The sequence below is a fragment of the Dendropsophus ebraccatus genome, chromosome 3 (assembly GCF_027789765.1).
Source record: "Dendropsophus ebraccatus isolate aDenEbr1 chromosome 3, aDenEbr1.pat, whole genome shotgun sequence".
Taxonomy (NCBI): Eukaryota; Metazoa; Chordata; class Amphibia; order Anura; family Hylidae; genus Dendropsophus; species Dendropsophus ebraccatus.
In genome coordinates, this window is record NC_091456.1 from 164,788,129 (window position 1) to 164,812,384 (window position 24,256).

General features: G+C 42.5%; 1 protein-coding gene across 1 annotated transcript in view; it reads right to left on the reverse strand.

Annotated features, from left to right (window-relative positions):
* PARP8 (poly(ADP-ribose) polymerase family member 8) overlaps positions 1–24,256 on the reverse strand; it is a 181,359-nt gene that overhangs the window by 31,396 nt on the left and 125,707 nt on the right. Inside the window, exons 9-14 of the mRNA XM_069963050.1 lie at positions 21,570–21,660; positions 16,766–16,832; positions 13,672–13,794; positions 8,645–9,200; positions 4,356–4,409; positions 2,607–2,702 (exon numbers count right to left, since the gene is read on the reverse strand). Coding sequence (XP_069819151.1) covers positions 2,607–2,702; positions 4,356–4,409; positions 8,645–9,200; positions 13,672–13,794; positions 16,766–16,832; positions 21,570–21,660 — 987 coding nt within the window. The remainder of the gene's footprint in view (positions 1–2,606; positions 2,703–4,355; positions 4,410–8,644; positions 9,201–13,671; positions 13,795–16,765; positions 16,833–21,569; positions 21,661–24,256) is intronic.

Sequence of the window (24,256 nt, forward strand, 5' to 3'; positions counted from 1 at the left end):
CCGCAGCGCACCACGCTCCCGGTCTCCGCTGATTGGATAGGAGGAGCACGTCCGGGCGCTACAGGCGGCCAGTAGGTGAGGTGGACAGCAGCAGCGGGGCGATCTGCAAGGGCACCATAGTTTGGGGAACTTTCCCCGCGGCACACACGACCATGTGTCGTGGCACACTAGTTAAAAATCACTGCTCTAAGGGGTACTCTGGAGGAAAAAAATCTTTTAAATCAACTGGTGTCAGAAAATTATACAGATTAGTAAATTACTTCTATAAAAAAATCTCCAGTCTTCCAGTACTTATCAGCTGCTATATTTCCTACAGGAAGTCATGTATTCTCTCCAGACAGAGACAGTTCTCTCTGCTGCCATCTCTGTCCATGTCAGAAACGGTCCGGAGCAGTGGCAAATCACCATAGAAAACCCACTCCTGCTCTGGACAGTTCCTGACATGGACAGAGATGGCAGCAGACTGGAAAGAATACACCACTTCCTGCAGGAAGAATAGCAGCTGAGTACTGGAAGGCTGTATAACTTTCAGACTACAGTTGATATAAGAAAAAAAAAACTCTCCAGATTACCTAAAATGCCAAATACCAAAATATGCATCACAAATCTGAGGCTATGCATTGGATTTCTTTTTGGAATTCAAGAGGAGAATTTTCCAAAATCTGTCAGGTAAATGTAGATGTGTAAATGTGGATTTAGCAACAAATCCTGATCAGCAAACACTTGTTCTGGACCTTCGTTATGGTTGATCACACATTTCCTTGTGTAATCAGGGATGTGCAGCAGATGGCTGATCACTGGATCGTCTCTGCAGCCCTATCTGGACGATTACCGAGCTGTGTAAAAATATGCCAATCTATGAGATCGGCGATCGCTTACAGGGCTGCTCGCATGGTCCAATGGGGCCCTAAGTACAGATGCTTCAGCATAATTTCCTGCTGCTACGGCACAGTCAGTACATCAACCAAGACAAGGCTCTGCATACAATTCATTACATGAACGGCCTGAATTTACGATCTCATGTTGTGCTTAGCATCCTATTAATGGGGAAACGCATTGATACTTTCTGACCTTAATCATAATTACATCAAACAAAGATATAATAGAAACAAAAGAGCTGTTTACAAGCCAGGAAAGTAATGAATGTTCTCCCATTCACATCTCAGGACAGGAGGAGCAGACGTAAAGCTAATGAACTCATTATCATCTGGCACAAACCTATTTCATCCCATAATCAAAAGGCTACAACGTATGAATAATGCAGCATACACAGCAGATTAGATCCCTGCCCATAATCTAACATCAAAGCTGAGTGCAAGAAGGCCGTCATTTACCTTTCCTTCATTCCCTTCTGTGTCCGCCAATGAAGGTTATAAACAATGGCGCTATTCTACCAAAGGGGATATGGTGCTTCCTCTATAAGCCAGAGCAGCCACCCGCCGCAAAGAGTCCACTTTGGAGGACTAGGGTGATATTTATTATACGGTTGGCCATTCATTTTAATAGGCACCATCAATCAGAATTAAGTAAATTTGTCCAAATTAAAATTTTTCAGGATTCGTCTTGAAGTGGAGCAGGGACTCCTGTTAAGAGGTGTATGTCTGTTTGTGTACTGCTTCTTCTGGGTGGCATGGCTGCTGGATTACCTTCTCTGCATTGCGTTTCCGCCATCCTCTCACTGCTGCTGTCAACCCGAGTTCTGCCCATCGTCAGCTCACACCCTTCCAATCACCTTCAATCACCGGGTATATAAAGCAGCTCCTCTATTCTGAACCTTCTGTTTATGACTTTGGCTACAAACTGTTACATCCCCAAACCCAAAAGCGGCTGCAGAACCAGGACCAAAGCGGCATAGTACCGGTGGCAGCATGGGCACCAGGGACAGGAGGAACCTACACAGGGTATACACTCCGGGTGGGTTCCCGCCGGGTCACGAAACGGCCAGTCTCTTACGTAGTCTGAACATAGCTTAAGACTCCTGTCCAGACAACCCCTTTAACAATAACCCTGTAGTGGTGGAGTTACAAGGATGTGGTAGTAGAAATTTCACCTAAGTCTTGGTGTCCTTGGGCGTCCAAATGTCTCTCACCAGAAAACATTAGTATTATAAATTGAACCTGATAGGTGAAGGTCCCAAGAGATCTGCATCTGATGCCCTGGCGGCTGCAGAATTTGCCACACTTGGGGCTGCCAGGAAAACATAGACAGCCTATGGATGTGTTCATGTTTTCCAGGAGTCTTTAGGGCAGCATCTAACTTCTCCAGCCGACAGGAGTCAAACAGCGAGTGTTCTGGTTCAGAGAACGTTGCTGAACCTGAACAGTTTACACTTAGCACCACCAAAGTCCCTCATGTCTGAGCACCAGCTACTGTACAAACGGGTTCATATTGGTTGTAACTTCCCTTCACCTACCATGTGCCATTTATAATATTAATGTCTTCTCATGAGAGGCATTTGGACGCCCAAAGACACCAAGACGTGGGTACAACTACTACTACCACAGCCTTATATCTCCACCACTGCAGCTATCCCTCCCTCAGAAATGACAGAACTGAATGTTAAACAACATTGACATGCATTAGATCCATGATGTATAGACACTCACCCTCAGCATTGGTCCATTTTGAAATACATGCGGTTCATCACAAACCACGCAGTACTCATTTAGCACGGGTATTCTTTGCTCAGCAAACTCTATTGTCTGCAAAAGAATGATAGAAGATGTACCAGTGGAATATGATGTTATTCAAATTCTTTTTGTAAATGTATTTTTTTTTTTAAAAGGAAGCTAACCACTTATGAGCTTTACTGTGTATGTCAGGACAGAATGATCAGAGTATTGCCGGAAGCCTAAATAAGGCAGAATATCACATCACATTCAGAACCTGACCGATCCCGAGAATGAGCCAGGCTCTGTTACATGACCTGAACAGACTCTCAATGCAAGTCTAAGGGTATGTTTTTCATGCAAGCTTTATAGGCAATTAAAACAATGTCCGTTCTTGCCTTAAAATAATGCACTGCATTGCACTCTATGGGAACAACAGCTGTTGTTCACACACTGTATTGAACAATGGTCATTATTCCCTTACGGCCGCACAAAAAATTGACTTAGTCAGTTATTTGTGGCCGGTAATGCAGGAACAACTGCTGTTGTTCTCACTTTGTTCACACAATGTATGGCCGTTCTGATGGCCGTATATTGCATGGACTTCAATGGTTAATTGTTAGAGATGAGCGAACCGGGTTTGGGTTCGAGTCGATCCGAACCCGAACGTTTGGTATTTGATTAGCTGGGGCTGCTGAACTTGGATAAAGCTCTAAGGTTGTCTGGAAAACATGGATACAGCCAATGACTATACCCATGATTTCCACATAGCCTTAGGGCTTTATCCAACTTCAGCAGCCACCGCTAATCAAATGCCGAAAGTTCGGGTTCGGATCGACTCGAGCATGCTCCAGGTTCGCTCATCTCTATTAATTGGAGTGCAGGCACACCCAAATGTGTCCGCAATCAAATTAAAATAAAATTATGTTCCTGTGGCCGATATCGCTAACATGTCAAAAAGCAAACGTTATTGATACACTGTGTGATCATAGCCTATGGCTGCATTTCCACCACCGGTGAAGTTGTGAACCGGCATTGGGAGCTACAGAAGAAGAAAACTGGTCTCAGAAAGTTATCTAAATTTGTAGATTCTATTCAAAGTAAAATTCATTCCTTTAAGTAAAGATCAGCTGCTGTTTGTCCTGCAGAAAGTGGTGTATTTTTTCCAGTCTGACACAGTGCTCTCTGCTGCCACCTCTGTCCATGTCAGGAACTGTCCAGAGCAGTAGAAAATACCTGTAGGAAACGTCTCCTGCTCTGGACAGTTCCTGACATGGACAGAGGTGGCAGCAGAGAGCACTGTCTCAGACTGGAAAGAATACATCACTTCCTGCAGGACATACAGCAGCTGATAAGTACTGCATACCATTTTGATACCAGTTGATTTATTTATTTTCTCTGGCCAAAAGGTCTAGTGCCTAGTATGTTTGGTCTCTTTGCTGAATGTATACTTGGTGAGAATAATCCTAATACACGCCTCAGTTCTTTTCAGCAGCTAATATGTATATTATAAGGCAAAATCTACCCCCTGCTACAGTATACTTATTAAGAACACTAGGAGCCAGATCACAAATGTTTGACCTGCCTGAACGTTCCCAGCCTGCAGCCCTGTTCTTTTATATGACCACAGAACACTCTGTGACTTTGGCTATTGTTATAATGTACAGTGGCGGCGGGTGTGTTTGGTTTATCGCCTAAGCTGTAGGCCCCATTGTTACAAAGAATAAAGCACCAGACCAGTCCTACCTGGACAAGGAATCCATGGCCTCGTGCCGGAACACTTTTTGCACCACTGGTTGGCTACAATAGAAGATGAATATCATGCAGTGACGTTAATATTTTCACACATTGAAACAAAGCTAATGAGAATCTGTGATTCGTGGCACGATTAGGATGTATTCACACATTACAGTCATGTCACGGGTGATTTTCTGACGTCTGTGACTAATAGGGTGGTGTGGCCCTGAGCAGGGATGATGCCCGTATGCTCTAATATAGAACATAGATAGGGTTGTCCAGCTGGCTTGTCATGTATGACAGTAGTACTCACAAAGCAATTAAAGAGGTTACTCTGTCAGGAACAAAAACAAATGTTTTCAAATCAACTGGTGTCAGAAAGTTATACAGATAATGGTGAAATTATTTCTATTCAATTTAAAAATGTCCAGTCTTCTAGTACGTATCAGCTGCTGTATGTCCTACAGGAAGTGGTGAATTCTTTCCAGTCTGACTCTGACACAGTGCTCTCTGCTGCCACCTCTGTCCGTGACAGAAACAGATAGTTAAGGCTAATGCACACAGAAAACAGTGCGTGCCCGGACGGTGTCCCGCGAAGTGGACTTCGGAGCTCCCAGCATCATGAATAGTTATGACGTTGGGAGCTCCAATACTGCCAAGACGGTGTCCTACATTTCGTACAAAACCGTCTGGGCATGGATGGGTTTCTGCGGATGTGTGCATTAGCCCTTAAAGGGGTTGTCCGGCGCTAAAAAATTATTCACAGAATAACACACATTAAAAAGTTATACAACTTTGTAATGTATGTTATGTCTGTGAATGGCCCCCTTCCCCGTGTCCCACCACCCCCACCTGTGTACCCGGAAGTGTGGTGCGCTATACATTACCTGTCACGTGCCGACCACGGTCTCCGATCCTCAGCAGTGACGTCTTCTTCGGGAGGCCTGCGGATCTTCCCGAGTGCCGGCCGCCCTCTGCAGCGTCATCCGAAGCTCAGCCGCGATTGGCTGAGCATAACTGGCCACGTCAGCAGCCGCTCAGCCGCGATTGGCTGAGCACAGTTATGCTCAGCCAATCGCGGCTGAGCTTCGGATGACGCTGCAGAGGGCGGCCGGCACTCGGGAAGATCCGCTGGCCTCCCGAAGAAGACGTCACTGCTGACGATCGGAGACCGTGGACGACACGAGATGCGGTGAGTATAATGCACCACACTTCCGGGTCTAGCGTGGGTGGGGGGAAACACGGGGAAGGGGGCCATTCACAGACATAACATACATTACAAAGTTGTATAACTTTTTAATGTGTGTTATTCTGTGAATAATTTTTTATCGCCGGACAACCCCTTTAATGCCCATAGAAAACCTTTCCTGCTCTGGAAGCTCCCGACATGGAGAGAGGTGGCAGCAGAGAGCGCTGTGTCAGACTGGAAAGAATACAGCAGGACATACATCAGCTGATAAGTACTGGAACACTGGAGATTTTTAAATAGAAGTATGTTATGAACTGTTTGACACCAGTTGATTTGAAAAAAAAAATCTGCTGGAATACCCCTTTAACTTTAATATTAGAAAAAGTGGATGTTAATATATAGCTTCACTGACAATAAAGAGAAAGTCAAATGCAGGTTTAGGCCATGTTCACATGGCGTAAGAGACCGGCCGTTCTGTGACCCAGCCGTCTCTGAAAAGATCATCCTGGCCGGTACTGCAGTACCGGCTGAATGATCTTTCGGCCCGCAGAGTTTTGATGCGGGCGTATCCGTGAGCGCCCGCATCAGAACTCCCCACTGCACGCTATGAAGCTTGCGACTGCAGCAGCTCGCTCCATAGTGTGCACTGACATGGTTTTCTATGACTGCAATGTACTGAATAGCGGCCACAGAAAACTGACATGTCAGTTCTTTGCGGCGCCGCTAGGGATCCCGGACAGAGCGTATAGGGTGTGTATACGCTTCGGCCAGGATCCCATAGACACCCAGCCAACGTATTTTCTCGTATTAACTATGGCCGTTGTTGCCATAGATAGATGAAAAAATACGTTGTGTGAACATAGCCTTACACCTAATCTAATACCAGAGTAGCAAAATAACACTTCTTCCAATATATTCCACTTGTACCATTCCTGGGTGGTTTATACTCTGCACATTACAGGTAATACAGTAAATTTTTATGCTGATCCCCATTTACCATGTGTATTATACTCCAGAGCTGCAATCACTATTCAGCTATTTTTTTCCCCCCCTAAAATGACTGTTTGCTAAAACTGTTAAAAACGGCTGAAAAAACTTAGAGAGCTCAAAATGGCTTAAAGTGTCCCTGTCGTTATAACTTTCAAAATCTAAGTCAACAGTAGATGTGATTTAAAGCAAGCTTGTAAATTCCATTCATTATTATTATTATTTTTTTTAAGTTATCATGGATAACACGGAAAACAGGAAGTCCTGTGTATCCCAGGGGGGTGACGACTGACAATTTTCCCTCCCCTCTGTGACAAGGCTCCATTGATTCTAATGGAGTTGGAGCCGCGTCACAGCACAAAACCAACCTACAGCATTGGTAGTGCGTTAAAATCCAAGCTTTATTTACATCTGGTCCAAAGGTGCAACGTTTCGACCCGCATGATAAAATGCCCATTCAGGTAGAAATATCCGGCTTTGTACCAGATGTTGTAAATAAAGCTTGTATTTGAACGTACTACCGTTGCTATAGGAGTCTACCATTCTTCATGCCTGATGACATGTCAGAAGTAATTTTTCATGACTGGTACTCTAAAAAGGGGTTAACCCAAAATTAACCATTATTCCCTCTTCCCAGGATAGGGCATTAGTATCTGACTGGTGAGAGTCCATGGGACTTCTGAACATTGCTGAGTGCTTGGCTATGCTTCTGAGATCCATAGACAGTAGATGAGGTGGCGGCAGAGCGCGTGTGCCACTCCATTCACTTAAGGGACAATTGGCCTCTGTTGACATGATCGGTGGGCGTTCCAGCAGTTGGGCTGCCTCTGATCAGCTTCTTATTTTTATTCTTGGGATAACTGCTTAATAAGTGGACAATCATTTTAAAGGGGTAATTCAGTGTTAGAAAAACATGGCTACTTTCTTCCAGAGACAGCACAGTCGTATTGTCTCTGGAGGCAAGTAGACATGTTTTTCTAACACTGGATAATCCCTTTAAGGTTAGCTCATGCTCTAAGTAATGGAGGAAGGATCAGAATAAAGGCTACAGGTAAAGACTACAATTAGGACTTACAGTAGGTTTAGCCAAACCCAATCTTGATCACTTGGCCGTTGGATCCTACTACCTGGAAAATATAGATGCATCCCTAGGGCTACCTTAAAACATCCATACAGCCCTTGGAGCCCTATGGCTGTCATTCTGGACTTTTCCAGGCTACAGACTAAAGCGATGTATGGCTAAGCAATCTGGTTTGGATTCAGACGCACTTTGAGGGCATTCACATGTTCCATGCATGGTCTGTAAATACGGACAATGTGCTACGGAATGGAATTCAGAGTTCCTGGCATCATCGCTCATTATGATACTAGGAGCTCAAATTTTAGGGTCCTATTCCATAGAGTGATATTCGGCCAATTATGGCTCCGTGGAATAGAGACAATGATCAGCCGATGATCGTGTCATCGGCTGATCGTTTATTTAGAATCATCGGGCACCGACCGTGCATCGCTGCGTGGAATTGCGATGTGCAGCGGGCGACCAACGATTTCACAAGAACCATACTTTACCTAAGCATGTTGCAGGGCTTCTTGTGCGCTCCTTCTTCCTCCCAGTCCCGTGCACAGCAGCAGCTTCAGTGCGGTCTGTCTGAGCTGACAGACTGCTTAACCAATCACTGTCCAGGACCGCCGCGGCCTGTGTCTGGCTGAGCGGTCTGTCAGCTCAGACAGGCCGCACCGAAGCTGCTGCCACGCGCGGGACTGGGAGGAAGTAGGAGTGCACCAGAATCCCTACAACATGCTTAGGTAAAGTATGGAGCTTAAAAAAGGGCTGCAAGAACATCAGTAACAATGTACCTGCAGCCCTCGCTATACGATTATCGGGCCGTGTAAAAGGCCCAGTAAACGAGCGCTGATCTAGCAGATCGGCGCTCGTTTACATTATTGATCGGGCCCCCATCGGCCCATAGAATAGTCCCCTTAGTCTCTGAGCTTCCAACATCATAATGATACATGATGCCGGGAGTTCCGCATTCCAGAAGACAAGTACCATTTTCTCACATTGTCAAATACAAATAAGTATCTAAAAAATAGGCTCTATCAATGATACCAATGTACGCACAGTAGGTTGTGAAGATGCAGCTGGAGTTAATATACCAATCAACCCTGAGGTAAGAGAGAGCCGCCTGCCCTCCGCGATAGGTTCTTTCAAAAGGTCCATTTTTGATGATTTGGGGGCACTGGCATAAGACTTGCTGAGTAGTTTGTGGTTCTTAAGTCCATCCAATTCTTCCATACGAACATTACTAGAGTAAGACCTGCTTAAAAGTTTATGGGGCTTCAAGGTGCTGTTGTGCTCACATCTGGGGTCTCCAGAACAAGAACGCGTTAAGAGTTTATGTTGTTTCAGTGAAATGCATTCATCCTGCTTAATGGTGGCCGAACATTGACGACTCAAAAGTTTGTGTGGTTTTAAGCCCATTGGTTGTTCGGCCCTAGGATCACTGGACAGAGAGCGGCCAAAGGCCCTGTGGGATTTTGCGTTACACATGTCTTCAGTTTTGACTGTGCTCGAACAAGTCCTTCTCAGCAGTTTGTGAGTTTTAGAGATTCCATCTTGTTCCGACTTTAGTTTGACTTTGCTTTTACCACATCCAGGAGGGGGGTAGCTTGGCGACCTTTAAAAATGTAAGTAACAGGAATAAGAAGCGAGTCTTTAATATAATAAAATAAAAAATAAAAAAAAATAAGTTGCTTGGAAAGTATGTAAAGAAAAATGACTTTTATCCAGAATCAATAAGACATGAAAGTTCTGTGTTATTAAACACTGGATTATTAAATGAGTACATAAAAGTATATTTAACTCACTTGTAAGCTTATTATCCCCCGAGGGGAAGGACACTGAAATACATAATAGGGGTAGCAGTGGATTTGTCATGACAATGCATGCTCAAATATGTATCATAATTCACAGTGTGAACTGGGGCACAGACACATTTGAGGAATGATGACCAGTAAAGTAAAGGCACCATACATAGAGCGATTGTCTGCAGAATCAGGTGTAATAAAGACAAAGATTAGCCAAGGAGCGAGAAAACATTCGCTTATCAGCTGATCGTTGTCTTTTAGAGATGAGTGAATAGTGAAATATTCGATTCGATTGGATCGAATATCGAATCCCATTATAGTCTATGGGAGAAAAATTCTTGGGACCTGGAAATCAAGATTCGACGAATTGGAGGTCACCAAGTCCAAGACATCTTTAGAAAGTGATGCAAACACCTCTGGAATGCATTTGGGAAAGCAGGAAAGCAGTGTTTTACAGGGCACGTTATTACCGGCAATTAGCAATTGGCGGCAATAATGCCGATCCCTGTACTAGTTAATATTTAATTAATAAAACAAAGTTTTGTTTTAAAAAAAATATTTTCATTGTTCAATAGCTTAATTAAAACGAATCTATGCTTTTACAATTAAATGCTTTGTTAATAAAAAAATATATATATAAATAAATAAAATAAATAAATAAAATAATAAAAAAAACATAAAATTAAATATATTTAATTGCAAAAATATGTATTCGTTTTAATTAAGCTATTGAACAAACAAAAATAACTTTATTAGAACGAAAATGTATTAATTAAATATTAACTACTACAGGAAGCTGTATTGCCGGCTATACCTATTGCTGGTAATACAGCTCAATGTACTAATTAATACTTTAATTAAAACAGCAAATGTTTCTTCTAATGCTGCTATTTTCTTTATCACAATAGCAACATTAAAAGAAATATTTAGATTTATATGTCCGCTCAGCTGATTGGCTGAGCGGACATATAAAGAGCCGATCCCGTCACACTAAGCTCAGTGTGCCGGGGACTGGCGAAGAGAGAAGATAGAAGAAAGAAGATAGAAGAAAGAAGAGAGAAGATAGAAGGGTGAGTAGAAGGGTGAGTAGAAAGCTCCCCCCCCCCTGCACTACACCCATCCCAGCAAGAAAGGGGGGCCACTTAACCCCTTCCTTGCTGGTATGGGTGCAGTCTGACATCAGTCTGGCCCCCAAGGGGTTAAGTGGGGACCCTTACTTAACCCCCTGGGGGCCAGACTGTTCAGTATGGCACCCAAAGGGTTAAGGGGGAAACAGTGCATCCTCCTTTAACCCCTTGGGTGCCACACTGTAAGCAGCGATCTATAAAGATGCTGCATACTGTAAGGTGCACAACACCGCTCACAATGATGGGTGTTGTGCTCCTGTTTGTTTGTTTTTTTGTGATCATGTGATCCAGTTTCAATGTAATTATTGCATTATAAAGAGTCATTAAGCTTTCTAGTACACCTAAGCTCCATATGGTGTTTGCCCTGTAGGTTCACTCTATGCACCAATACATCCTCCTTGTGTATATATCGGACTTTCACATAGACGTGACATATGGCAAACGTGTGTCCACTGGGCTTATTTTCAGGCTGCGCATGATTCTATAATTTTTTAAATAAGAAAGAAGAATTGAACTATAGTCAGGTCTGCAGGTGTTACATGGAGATTTATTTGCTGCGGATTTAAAATAAAAAAAAAATTGCAATATAATGGGCACACCGAGGATTGTAAAAACTGCAGCGTGTCCTTATATCCGTGCCAATAATTCGAGGGGGGTTTAAAAATCTCATTTACATATGTTGTACTGTAAGTCTTACACATTTTCAAAAAAAATCTGAATTGATGGTTTCAATTCCAGACTCCTACTAGCTTACAGAAAAAGAAAACGAAAAAAATGCTTCTTCCTGAGTCCGCAAAAGAAGAGCCCGTGGAGCCTCATCAAAGAGTCTCAAAACACAGGAATAGCCAGATATCCCTCCGGGAAGGACTCAGCCAAGGGGTGGCTCCTGTAAGGAAACCACCAAAACCACCATATTAAGTGGCCCTATAAGTCAATGTAATGACAAGGGAAAAACCAAGGCCAGGTAACCATCCACATTCAGCTGTTTCAGGGTGTTGCCCCTCATCAGTGTGGAGCAGGATTCTGGCTAGGTGGAAGCAATGCCTAGTAGAGCCATAAGAGAAACAGATCGCTGATCTCAGGGAGACCAGCCAAAAGACAACACTGCCGGTTGCTAGTGAAAGCGCTCAATGAAGTGAACTCCTAGGTGCATTGCCCCCTGGAAAACATGAATATGCAAAAGAAGAGCCCGTGGAGCCTCATCAAAGACTCTCGAAACACAGAACTAGCCAGATATCCCTGCGGGAAGGACCCAGCCAAGGGGCGGCTCCTGTAAGGAAACCACCATATTAAGTGGCCCTATAAGTCAATGTAATGACAAGGGAAAAACAAAGGCCAGGTAACCATCCACATACAGCTGTTTCGGGTTGTTGCCCCTCATCAGTGTGGAGCAGGATTCTGGCTAGGTGGGAGCAATGCCTAGTAGAGCCATAAGAGAAAAATATCACTGATCTCAGGGAGACCAGCCAAAAGACAACACTGCCGGCTGCAGTGTTTTTCCCTTGTCATTACATTGACTTATAGGGTCACTTAATATGGTGGTTTTGGTGGTTTCCTTATAGGAGCCACCCCTTGGCCGGGTCCTTCCCGGAGGGATATCTGGCTAGTCCTGTGTTTCGAGACTCTTTGATGAGGCTCCACGGGCTCTTCTTTTGCATATTCATGTTTCCCAGGGGGCAATGCACCTAGGACTTCACTGCATTGAGCGCTTTCACTAGCAGCCGGCAGTGTTGTCTTTTGGCTGGTCTCCCTGAGATCAGCGATCTGTTTCTCTTCCTGAGTCCGACTCTCTGTACAGACCTTATATTTCTCACAGTAGCTGAAAGCTTGTATCTAGTGTAGAAAATATTTGGTTATCTTTTACCTACATTGACACAGAGTTGCAAACTATAGGAACAGGAGAAAGATTTAGCAGCTGATATAGTTACCTACAGGAGGAATTGTTAGACTAGATAGAACTTAATCCAGTTCCATTGTTCTCTAAGGGCTCGGCCACACTAGCGTTTTTACATGAAACTGATGGACCCGTAATTTTTTGTAAACGGATAGCTAAAGACGGATTTGCTAACAGATGTCAACGGATGCAAACGGATAGCCAAAAATGTTAGTGTATCCGTTTATTTTAGTAAAATTAGCAAAACTTGCCATCCGTTTGCTTCCGATGTCATCCATTTGTAATTCCGTTTGTGTCCGTTTTTCAAATTTTTTTTTTCAGCTCCTCCCCTTCCTGCTCCAACTAGAAAACGGAATGGGACGGAAACTTGAACAACGGACGCAAACGGATTAACCTTCCGTTTCGATCCGTCACCATTGACTATCATCATAAAAAAAAAAGGATTGCATCGATCCGTTTATGTTACATTTTTGAAAACGGAAAAAAAATACTGCAAACAATTTTTTTGTCCGTTCAGAAAAACGGAACTTGAACGGATTCCTTGCTAACGGAGCACTATTTAGTCAAACGGAGCACAATAAAATATCATTGAAACCTATGGGGATTATAACGGATCCGATAATTTCTGTTTCGCTTTCTCTAAAACGGAAAAGGATGACGGAATGGTGTCGGAAGCCTAAGATGTTCTCATTCACTGACAACGAGCTAAGGCTTTATAAAGGTGAGAAGTCAAATATGAAATGTTTTGGAAAGTTTTCTCTATTTACATTAACATTATACATATGGCCAATAGGTGTCTCCCTTCCTGTCACACTGTGGTCCATGCTCCCTCTGTGCTGATATTTGGTCTTTTCATTGTTAAAAAAAAAAAAAGAGACCAAACACAGGAAGTCCTGGTGAATTACACATGATTGCAAACTCCATGGCTGGACAGAAACAACCAACGCGTTTTCCGTAGCTGTGCTTTATCATGGTTAAGCACCCCTGAATGAAACATGTTGGTGGTTTTTCTCTGGCCATGGAGTTTTAAACTTCGATATACACTGTACAATAAAGACTAATTTTAGCAGATTTTGGAGTGCTGGATCCTTCATATTTTTTCTATTCTTGCTATGGAGTGTGGCTGGCTACCATCTGGACCCATATACCCTTCCTTTGAATGCACTCCTGCTACCATTACACACCACATCAGTTCCATCAGTTTTTCCACCGGTTGCATCGTGTACTTTACAGTTGAAAGACATTTCAAGGTTACTTTACCTGCGCAATGTAGTAAAAATGTGCAGAGGAGATTTCACCTTCTTGTCCGATATCTTCTTGTGCGAACAGTTTGATTTCTCTTTGCTCTGTTTCCATTGCTGTGTCACGAACGTCTGCATGATTCTGTGCACACATCAAAAGCAGCATCTGTTTAAAGACATCCCTCTCTGTGCAAACTGCTTGAAAGCCTTTCTATTCAGGAAGACAACTCCGGGCGAAATCTTTTTACTTAAACAAACCCCCTCCTTCCCAACTTATCAGCTAAAGCCGCAGGGTCTGTGTCAGCCCCCCCCCCCCCCATAGATTTGGATGCACTCACCCCTTACTGTGGATCGTTAACACGTTCTGTTCTCTAGAGACTGACACCCTGGAGGAATCCGAATAGACTGAGTGATGAAGTTTAGCAAACACGGGGGCTGAATAAACCAGCACAGTGATCATTATACAACATCACTTGCTGCAGAAAATCGCAGATCCTTAGGGTTTGGATCCCTGGTTAACAGGATATTTACCATAAGGAGCAGGGAGGAGTACAGCTTATATCATAAGGAAGGTTATTTCCATATAGATATACGGGTGTTTTCTGATCCACAGGTTAGGTTCCTTCAAGCTCACAATATTGGGGAAAAAATACTGTAATAGACCCAAAACTGGAACCACTGCCCATTGCGGCCATCAAGTCTTAATGTCCAGTGTTAAGTCACATGACCAGGACGGCTGCTGTGAAGAAGCCTTCATTAGGTCATGACACATAGAAGACATTGATCCTGATGCCTTGTCTGCATTTCACCAACATCTTTTCTTTAGTGAAGAAGTTGCAACTTCTGGAATGTATTTTTAACTCCATTGCATTATATGCACTGTAAATCCAAATGTGACTGGGCATTGAGGAGAAGGAGGCCCATGGGGTAATCTCTGTTATCAATTGCAGATTAAAGCCAATAATTGCAGCAGCCCTGACCTAAGCTTCTCTGTGCAGATGCATTGGTGCCATTACTTTATTCTAGAATCAAAAAGAGATGGGACGTCAGTTCTTATTCTTCTCCAAGGACCTTGTATGCTCCACTGAATTAATTTTTGTGCAGGGGCCTGATGTGGCTAGGGGTGGGGGGGGGGGGGGTAGAGGAGACCTGTGTGCAAGGCCCCAGAAGATTGTTAGAGGGGACCTGTGTACAAGGCCCAGAAGACTGTTAGAGGAGACCTGTGTACAAGGCCCAGGAAGACTATTAGATGGGAACTGTGTACAAGGCCCCAGAAGATTTTTAGAGGGGACCTGTGTACAAGGCCCAGGAAGACTGTTAGAGAGGAAGACTGTTAGAGGGGACCTGTGTGCAAGGTCCGGAAGACTGTTAGAGGGGACCTGTAAGCAAGGTGCAGTAGACAAGGAAACTGGAAGAGAAAAGAGCTAAGTGAAGGCTTACTGTAAATGACTATATGATCTGGGGTCTGATTTAGGATGTGTGGGGCCTGATGTGGGGATGAAAGCGTGGCATTCTCTGCATTTGCCCCTTAATCCATAGAGGAAAATTTGCCTGCACTTCATAATGTTGACAAGGTGAATGTTAAAAGATTCATTGCATTTTCAAGTGAATCTATCAGGTTCCATACTGCTAACTGGATGACTTGGATAACTGTTAGGTCAAGGAGATGCTATGTTACCAGAACATTGAAAATGCTTTTATTCTCAGGTGCAAAGAGGCTTTCCTAAGCTCCTGGATTGTTGCAAGCTAAAATACCTCCTCACTCCTCCTCCCATTCCTATCCCTGAGCTTAGTACTTAGCTTTCAGCCGACTGTCAATCAAGCAGGGTCAGGAATGGGATGGGGGAGTCAGGAGGTGTTATGGCTTGCTGCACTTTGGGAGCTTGGGAAAGCCTCCTTGATACATTGCTTTTTCTACATTCTGGAAGCACAACGACATATATAAAAGGTATGGTCTGTTTTATTGCCCTAATAGCTATCTAACAGTGTCCGGAGATTAGGACCTGCATTGCAGCAGATATATTAAATATCATGAGCCTGTAGGAGCCCATTGCGGTAGGTCAGAAAACTCCTTTCATTGTATGGAACAAAGATAAAGAGAATAACCACACTGTAAAATAATCATATAAATAGCAATTTCCTGATATTGTGACCGCTCCCTCCAGAAGGATCTGAGGTTCTCTGTACCTGGAGACATAATCCGTTTTACAGAAACATATTACAGGAGTCAGTACATCTACTGGAGGAGCCAATTTCGATTTGTTTCAGGTTGCACCCCTAGCAAATATCCAGCTGTGTTTGCTACCTGTCTCCTTGTACAGTCCACTAAGGGACTATATTCTGCTGATGGTCAGCTACATGAAGTCCTGGAAGGCATTAATGGATTGCTCCAACCACAAGAATAGGACAAGGCTCCTGGGGCTTGACCCAATCACCATGTACTATTTATAGTACTGATATGCTCTAACCTGGTACGAGAACCCTGTCAAGCTCCATGATGGGGTTGTGACCTGGGCTTGGACCCTATATAAACCACTGTCTTTACCAGCTAACATAATAATAATAATAATAATAATAATAATAATAATAATAATAATATTAGGAATTAACATAACATTGCAGTCTATCCATTTGCCAAATATATTATATAACATGAAGCCAAGTCTTTAGCTAATGCCAATGCTTCATTACATGGTAATTACAGGATAAGTAAATTATAGTTGCAAATGAATGCATCGATCCACCCGATTATCTGATTTGCCTGATTCAGTAATTTCCCAGAATTATCTGATTATTTGCTTTGGCTTAAGGAAGGAGGCAAACAACAAACATGTTGGATCAATTTTCCCAGTGTATTCTAGTGGAAGACATTCATTAATAGGTGAGGTTTAAACCAAGGGAATGAGTTCTCCGGTTAGATGGAGTCATTAATTTAGCTGTATTATATTTCTGTACATGCTCAAAATCCTCCATTGTGCCATGTTCTATAGGAAACCATGTTACAGAGGCATTATACACATACTATATATATATATATATATATATATATATATATTTATTTAGTATCAGTGATTTAATTATACAGTATTATTCTTGGACTTTCTATAACTCACTTTTTCAACTGGTGTCCTAAACCAAATTTTTCTTTCGTTGATATCTGAAAGACGTCCACCGTTGGCACTGGAAGACAATAGAGAATATGAGACCATAAGTACGAGATATAAAAACTGCACTCAAAAGAGTTTACATACACAAGTGATTCTAGGGAACAGACCATGATAATAGGAGCCCAGTGTCGTGATGAATATATGGAGTGATGGTTGGACAAGAGTCGGTAAAGAGTAAAGGGCTATAGCGCTATCTTTGTCACGTCTGAATAGAGCAGCACAATGCATGACCGACTGCTGCAAGGACCCAGGACCCTATTCTAGTCCTAATGGTTGGAATTGTGGATAGGTGATGCTTTCAGTACGAAACTTCTAAAGTACAAATATGGGATTGTTACACCAAATCATAAAAACAATGGAAAAACACAGACATATCTCTCTAGATTTATTGGTAGGGTTATAGATGCTGGGGAACCATCTTTCACTCACAGTTTAGAGATTATCATAAAGCACATGAGTAGAGATGAGTGCAACTCCAGCATGCTTGGGTCCATGCAGCATTTGATTAGCAGTGGCTTCAGAAGTTGGATGCAGCCTAAGGCCATGTTCACACAGCGTATGACACCATCCATTTTGTGACCAGAACGGCCGTGTCACAGAACGGCCGGTGTCAGTGATAATTATCCTGGCCAATACTGCAGTTACGACCATATTATCTTCATTTGTGCCGCATTGGGATGTGGGTGCATCCGTGTGTGCCTGCATCTCAATTCACCATTGAACACAATGGTGTTCAATGGTGAATTGGCCGCACTCTCCATTTTGTGACCTGTCAGGAAAGTGCGTCCACTATTCAATGAATAGCATCCGCACAAAACTGACATGTCAGTTTTTTTGTACGGCTGCTAGCGATCCCAGCAGTAGTGAATACTATGGAGGAGATTTATCAAACATGGTGTAAAGGGAAACTGGCTCAGTTGCCCCTAGCAACCAATCAGATTCCACCTTTCATTTTCCAAAGAGTCGGTGGGGAATGAAAAGTGGAATCTAATTGGTTGCTAGGGGCAACTGAGCCAGTTTCCCTTTACACCATGTTTGATAAATCTCCCCCTTTGTGTATACTCTCCAGCCGGGATTACCTCTAACTGCAGTGAACATTGGCAACAAAGGCCGTGATTAAAACACAACTTACGTTGTTTGAACATGGCCTAAGGCTGGAAACACACACACAGCAGTTTTTTTGTTTGTTTTTTAAAGATACCCTGTAGTTTGTGTTCCAAAAACAAAATAAAATTCTATTGGGATGGAAAATATAAAGGGAGGACTTTTCTTTTATGTTGGATCCTCTTCTGATTTTGGCACAAAAACTGCAGTGGCAGTTTTCCAAAAATCTGCTGTGTGTGTTTCCAGCCTTAAAAAGTCTTGGAAAACATGGATACAGTCTATGGCCTATGGCTATATCCATGTTTTCCTGGACTCACTAGGGCATTCAATGTCTTCAAATATCACAAAATTGGACTCGAGTTACACATAAGATAATAGAGAGCTCCTAACATACAGTGTATATACTCGAAACTCATAGCTAGGACCTCAATGGGCTCAGTGCCTTAAAGGTCCATTCATTTTAATATTTTCAGGAGGTAACAACAACCAGACCAGCACTAAGATTAGCTTCTTACACTTTCCTCTTGAAATACCTGTGGTATTTTCCATGTGTTCCATAACACTATTGTAAATGCATAGAGCAAGCTTATACAATCAGCAGTATAGCACGAGCAGCTAAAGTATATAGCTGTAAGAGACAGCAAAAAAACATACAGGCCATTTAATAATGCTTCAGAGTATAAAGAGCTCAATGACTGAATAGAAGCAGAGACAGTGGGAGTCCTCTGCTAGGTCATGACAGATGAACATTAACTCTGCCTGTAACTTATATTTCTGTTGTGACTGTTTATTCTGGTAACAAGGACTAATGGATGTACGTATAGCTGTAGTAGCTACTATGGGGCCTCTATATTGACGCTGACCATTCAGGTGTAAGATTATTGTAACTTTTTGAAGGGATTGTCATGTTGGGGGATTTATGCTGTCTAGCACTTTGTACGTTTTCTGATACATGGGGATATCATCCATATCCATAGCGGCTATTTTAGTTTCCCATCATTGAATGGTGGGCCTATCTCCCTGTGAATTCAGGTTATGTCCCTGATATAAGCCACTGGGAATAAAAGATACATAGATTGAATTGCCAAGATGGTCTTCAGATATTCAGGACTGTTTGACATCTTATTTCCACGGGTGTATAGTATCCAGCCCCTACTGATGCAGTTGCTTTTCCATACCGTACATTAGTGATAGAAAGGGTCATTCTAAAGAGGAGTAGGAGTAATAGGAGTCACCACTAGAGATGAGCGAACCGGGTCCGGGTTCGAGTCCATCCGAACCCGAACTTTTGGCATTTGATTAGCGTTGGCTGCTGAAGTTGGATAAAGCTCTAAGGTTGTCTGGAAAACATGGATACAGCCAATGACTATATCCATGTTTTCCACGTAGCCTTAGGGCTTTATCCAACTTCAGCAGCCAATGCTAATCAAATGCCGAAAGTTCGGGTTTGGATGGACTCAAGCATGCTCGAGGTTCGCTCATCTCTAGTCACCACTGCAACAACTCAGATCCTGAAAGGTCTTTCCTCCCAGATCTTCCACCATTAGCTGTAAGCAGTATTACAGAGATGTGGAAACATTTAGGAACTACAGCAGCTCAGCCATGAAGTGGAAATCACATAGGGTTACAGAGGTCAATGAGTATATAGTACTCAAGGTATATAGTGCATGAAAGTCACCAACACTCTGCTGACTCCATAGCTGTAAAGACCAAACCTTATCGGGCATTAAAATCAGCAAAAAATGTGCTCCGTAGAAGGTAGCATTGGTTACCATAGGCGAGCAGCTACCTAGAATTCTTATAGCACAATGCCAGGTGTCAGGTGGAAAGCCTCCACCACTGGACTCCAAAGCAGTGTAAACACGTCTTGTGGAGTGACTGATCACACTTCTCTATCTGGCATTTGATGGATGACTCTGGGTTGGAAGAACATTACCTGTCTGACTGCATTGTGCCAGCTGTTAAGTTTTGTGGAAAAGAGCTAATGCTATGGAGGTGTTTTTCAGGGTTTGACCTAGAAACCTTAATTTAAGTAAAGAGAATTCTTAATCTTTCTGCACCAAGACATCGTGGACAATTATAGCTCCTAACTTTGTAGGAATAGTTTGGGTTTGGCCCTTTTCTGCCCTAGTGCAGAAAAACTTGTGGGTGAACAGAGCCCTGACTTGAACCTCATCCAACACCTTTGGGATGAACTAGAATGGCCTGCACTCTACTCCAATACCAGTGTCTGACCTCATAGAAGCTCTTTTGAATGAATGGACTAAAATTCCTACAGACACCTCCATAATCTTGTAGAAAATCTTCCCAAAGTGAAGAGTGGAAGCTGTTATACCTGCAAAGAGTTAATTACTCTATACTAAGAGCAGTCTTCCAAACTGTTTGGGTTCTGCAGCGTTCTACAAACCTTCATTCCCGACGGCTGGAGAAATTGGGTGTCGCACTAGGGAGCCCTGGCAGCCCTAGGGTGGCATACAATTTCTCCAGCTGCCGGAAATCAACGCTGAACATTTGAGTTTGTAGAATGTTGCAGAACCCAAACAGTTTGGAAGTAGGCTCAACACTAGTTAAGAAAGGAGATGAGCTATAGGCTCAAAGACTCCCTAGGGCTTCGTCAAACTTCTTTAGGCAGCGGGAGTCAAATGTTGAAGACTTGGGCTCAGATGAACCCAAGCATGCTCAAGGTTCGCTCATCTCTAGTTAAGAATCATCCCACACAATTTGACACAATTGGCCAGTGATGTCCCTTCAGATCTCTTATTTGGTTTGAGCCTGGGCCCTAAAGGGCTTCCTCATGGCTTCTGTATTGGTAAGTGAACTAATTTTAGGGGTAAATTATACATTTTATCTGTTGTTTGTACAATGTCCTGTATAGCAACAGTTTTCAAAATGGAAAATATTGCCATGAGCATAACAAGTTTATTACAATAACCATTATCTCCATCAGCCGGGAATGACAAATTAATCTTTAGAAGAAATTGTAAGTACAGAATCGTGTTGATCATAATAGGTTTCATAAGTGAGATATAGAATAACGGCCTCTGTGGAGCTGGAAATGGAAATTGCTCAGATAAAGAATTTAATAAGGTTATTCAAGGCTCAGAGAAGTCTTCATGTCCTTTAAAGTAGGTAGGACTTTTGTAAAGTTATTAAAGTTGTATGCTGATAATATCCCCAGAAACAAGAGTGTTGTGGTCAGCATCCAGTTAATATCCATAGTTTATGCCTCCTGGCTTGTTTGATCGCTGAACATGTGAGAGACACCCCTGGACTCCGGGGTTTGTAATATTAGGAAAGAACCCAGGAGGCCAAATGATGACAGTTCAGCTTTTAAACCCCTTAGGCTCCTGGGCCCAGGTGCAACCGTACCCTCTGCACAACCAATAGCTATAATAATAATATAATAATAATAATATAATGTAATCATACAAAAGGTTATTGTTGTTAGACCTGAAAAGGCTCACAGATCTATGGATTTACTCCACCCAAGCAGGGCTGCACGTTCATGGAGTCTGCATATTTTCAGTGGATTTTCTCCAAGATTCCAATTCCATCCTTCCCCCATTTCCAAAACATATTAGCACTATATGATAGCATATCCAAATGATGCGTCAAGACTGTAATAATGAACCACTTGTCTACTAACCTGGGCCATTTAAATACTGTGTTAGAGAACAATGCAGACGGACTACAATCGGCTCTGTGCGGATCACATCCCATGCTACAGCAATTTCTTCCTAAAGGATGAAAAATAAATAAATAAATTAAATATATATATATATATATATATATATATATATATAGAGAGAGAGAGAGAGAGAGAGAGAATTACTTATAACTTATGAATTATAACCTATAGAGGTTATAGCTAAGAGACAGACAGAACCTTTAAGTTAGGGATGGGGAACCTTTGGCCCTCCAGCTGTTACAACACTACAATTTGCTTTGGCTATCCAGGCATGATGGGAATTGAAGTTTTGCAACAGCTGGAGATGTATTAAGTGCTGCTTTAAGTGTATGTTTACATGATACAAGTATTGTAAAAATCAACAGGTAAGTAAGTGAGACTTGTAAAAATCGCACAAACAACCCTCAGAATTAAGGGCAGATTTTGCAGTCACAAACTTCTGCAATGAATTTTCCATGAGTTAAGACACCCCAAAGGGGCTATTACTCTTATAGCCATTGTACATCATCCGTTTTTTCTTGTCTGTCCTGAATAGGTTATGTAGCATAGATTATCTTTTATACTGCTAAAAAAAGAAAGACATTTTTGGCAGGGCATGTACTGAATTTTAAGCTGGCCATGTAACCATATGGCAGATGTCAGGGAAAGAAGGTTTGGGTGTTTTGAGTGTCCGATTCTTTGTTGGCAATGACTTTCTCACCCCTCTACCTTCAGGACAAATAAACAACTGGCTGAGTGTGCATATATATATATACAGATGTAGCCAGGCTTAACATGAGTAGTAGCCAGGGTTAACTTGATCCCTGTATGTATGTATATATATATATATATATATATATATATATATATATATATATATATATATATATATATATCTTATGTGTATGACCAGCAGTAGGGAAACTGTCATAGACTAATGTATAGATAAGTCAAAAGTCCGTCGGGCAATCTTAGTTGGGAGGGTTCCCTGACAATAGGTTGATGCACAGATGTCATACATGTTGCCCTCCAGCTGTTTTAGAATTACAATTCCCATCATGGCTGGACAGCCAAAGCTTTGGCAGTCCAGGCATGATGGGAATTGTAGTTTTACAGCAGCTGGAGGGCCACGAGTTTGACTCCAATGGGTTAATGGTATGGTGACCTTCTATAGCAATAGTCTGCAAACTGTGGAAGGACCATAGTTGTAAGTGTTTAATGTTCTCGCAGTACCACCATAGTGAAAATTTAGTATTTCCCAGTTTAATTAAATCAATGGTTTGTCAGGGGTAGGCATAGACAAGTTATATGTCCTTTGTATCCTCTATTAGGTAATAGACTGTTTATAAATCTAAACTATAAAAAAAATCCCCTTAAAGAAAGCAGAAAGAAATAAAAACTAGAGACTACCTATCGCCCTTTAAAAATGTTGAATATAGTTGGTAAATACAAAGTTAATACACCGTGGTGCAGAAAACAATACCATCACTGATACATCCAGCCAGCTGTTAAATAAGCTATTTGTTTGTGTTCTACCAATTACACACCGGCGGGCCAGGAGATTGTCACAGCTCTGCAAATGCATGCAAAGAGATAAAGAAACTAAGAGAAGGCCCCTCTGGAGGAACCTTCTCAATATCACAAATTTAGAGCCACCATTGGAAGGATGATAATGTATAGAAGTGTGAACTCCACCAATCACATTTTCCTCCAGGCAAAGATCTCAAGATCCCGTGGAATACTTGAGTCATCAGGATTCCATATGATAAATACCATTTATTCCGTAAAAATTGCTAAAACACAAGGCAAAAGAAGCAGTGGAGGCTTCTTTTTCAAGTGTTATAATAAGAGTGGCATATATGATTTATTGCATTATAACCAGAGATGAGCACAACTGGAGCATACCCAAGTCCGATGGTTCGCCATTTATTCTGATTTTCATTTGGAGTCAGTAAGAAAATTTTCCCTGTGATGGGGCATCTGCCTCATAGGGGATTTTAGCTTCCTCTGGGTTTCTGTAGGTTGAACCTGATGGACTCTTGTCGTCTTTCAGCCTTATTAACTATGTTACTATGTAGAGCCATGTTCAAAAGACATAAGAGACCGGCCATTCCGTGACCTGGCTGGTCTCTGAAAAGATCATCCTGGCTGGCCTGCATCAGAACTTCTCACAGCACAATATGAAGCTTGCGGCCGCAGCCGCTCGCTTCATAGTGTGCACTGACAGGGCTTTCTGCGGCCGCTATTCACTGAATAGTGGCTGCAGAAAACTGACATGTCAGTTCTTTGCGGTTCCGGGAGGGATCCCAACCGGAGTGCATAGTATGTGTACTCGCTACGGCCGGGATCCCATAGAAAGCAAGGCAACGTATGTTCTCGTACAAAGTGCGGCCGTTGTTGCAGATTGCAACAACGGCCGTAGTTTTACGAAAACATACATTGTGTGAACATAGCCTAATACTGGTGGCTGAGGGAGTTGAGCTCCCTAGGGCTGAATCCAAGTTTTCCAGCCACCAGTATTCAAATTCGAACATCAGACTCGAGTATGCTCCAGTTGTGCTCATATCTACTTAAAATACAATAAATCATATATGCCTCTTGTATTATTATACTTAAAAGAAGCCTCAACAGCTTCAAAACGCCTTGTGTTTTAGCAATTTTTATGG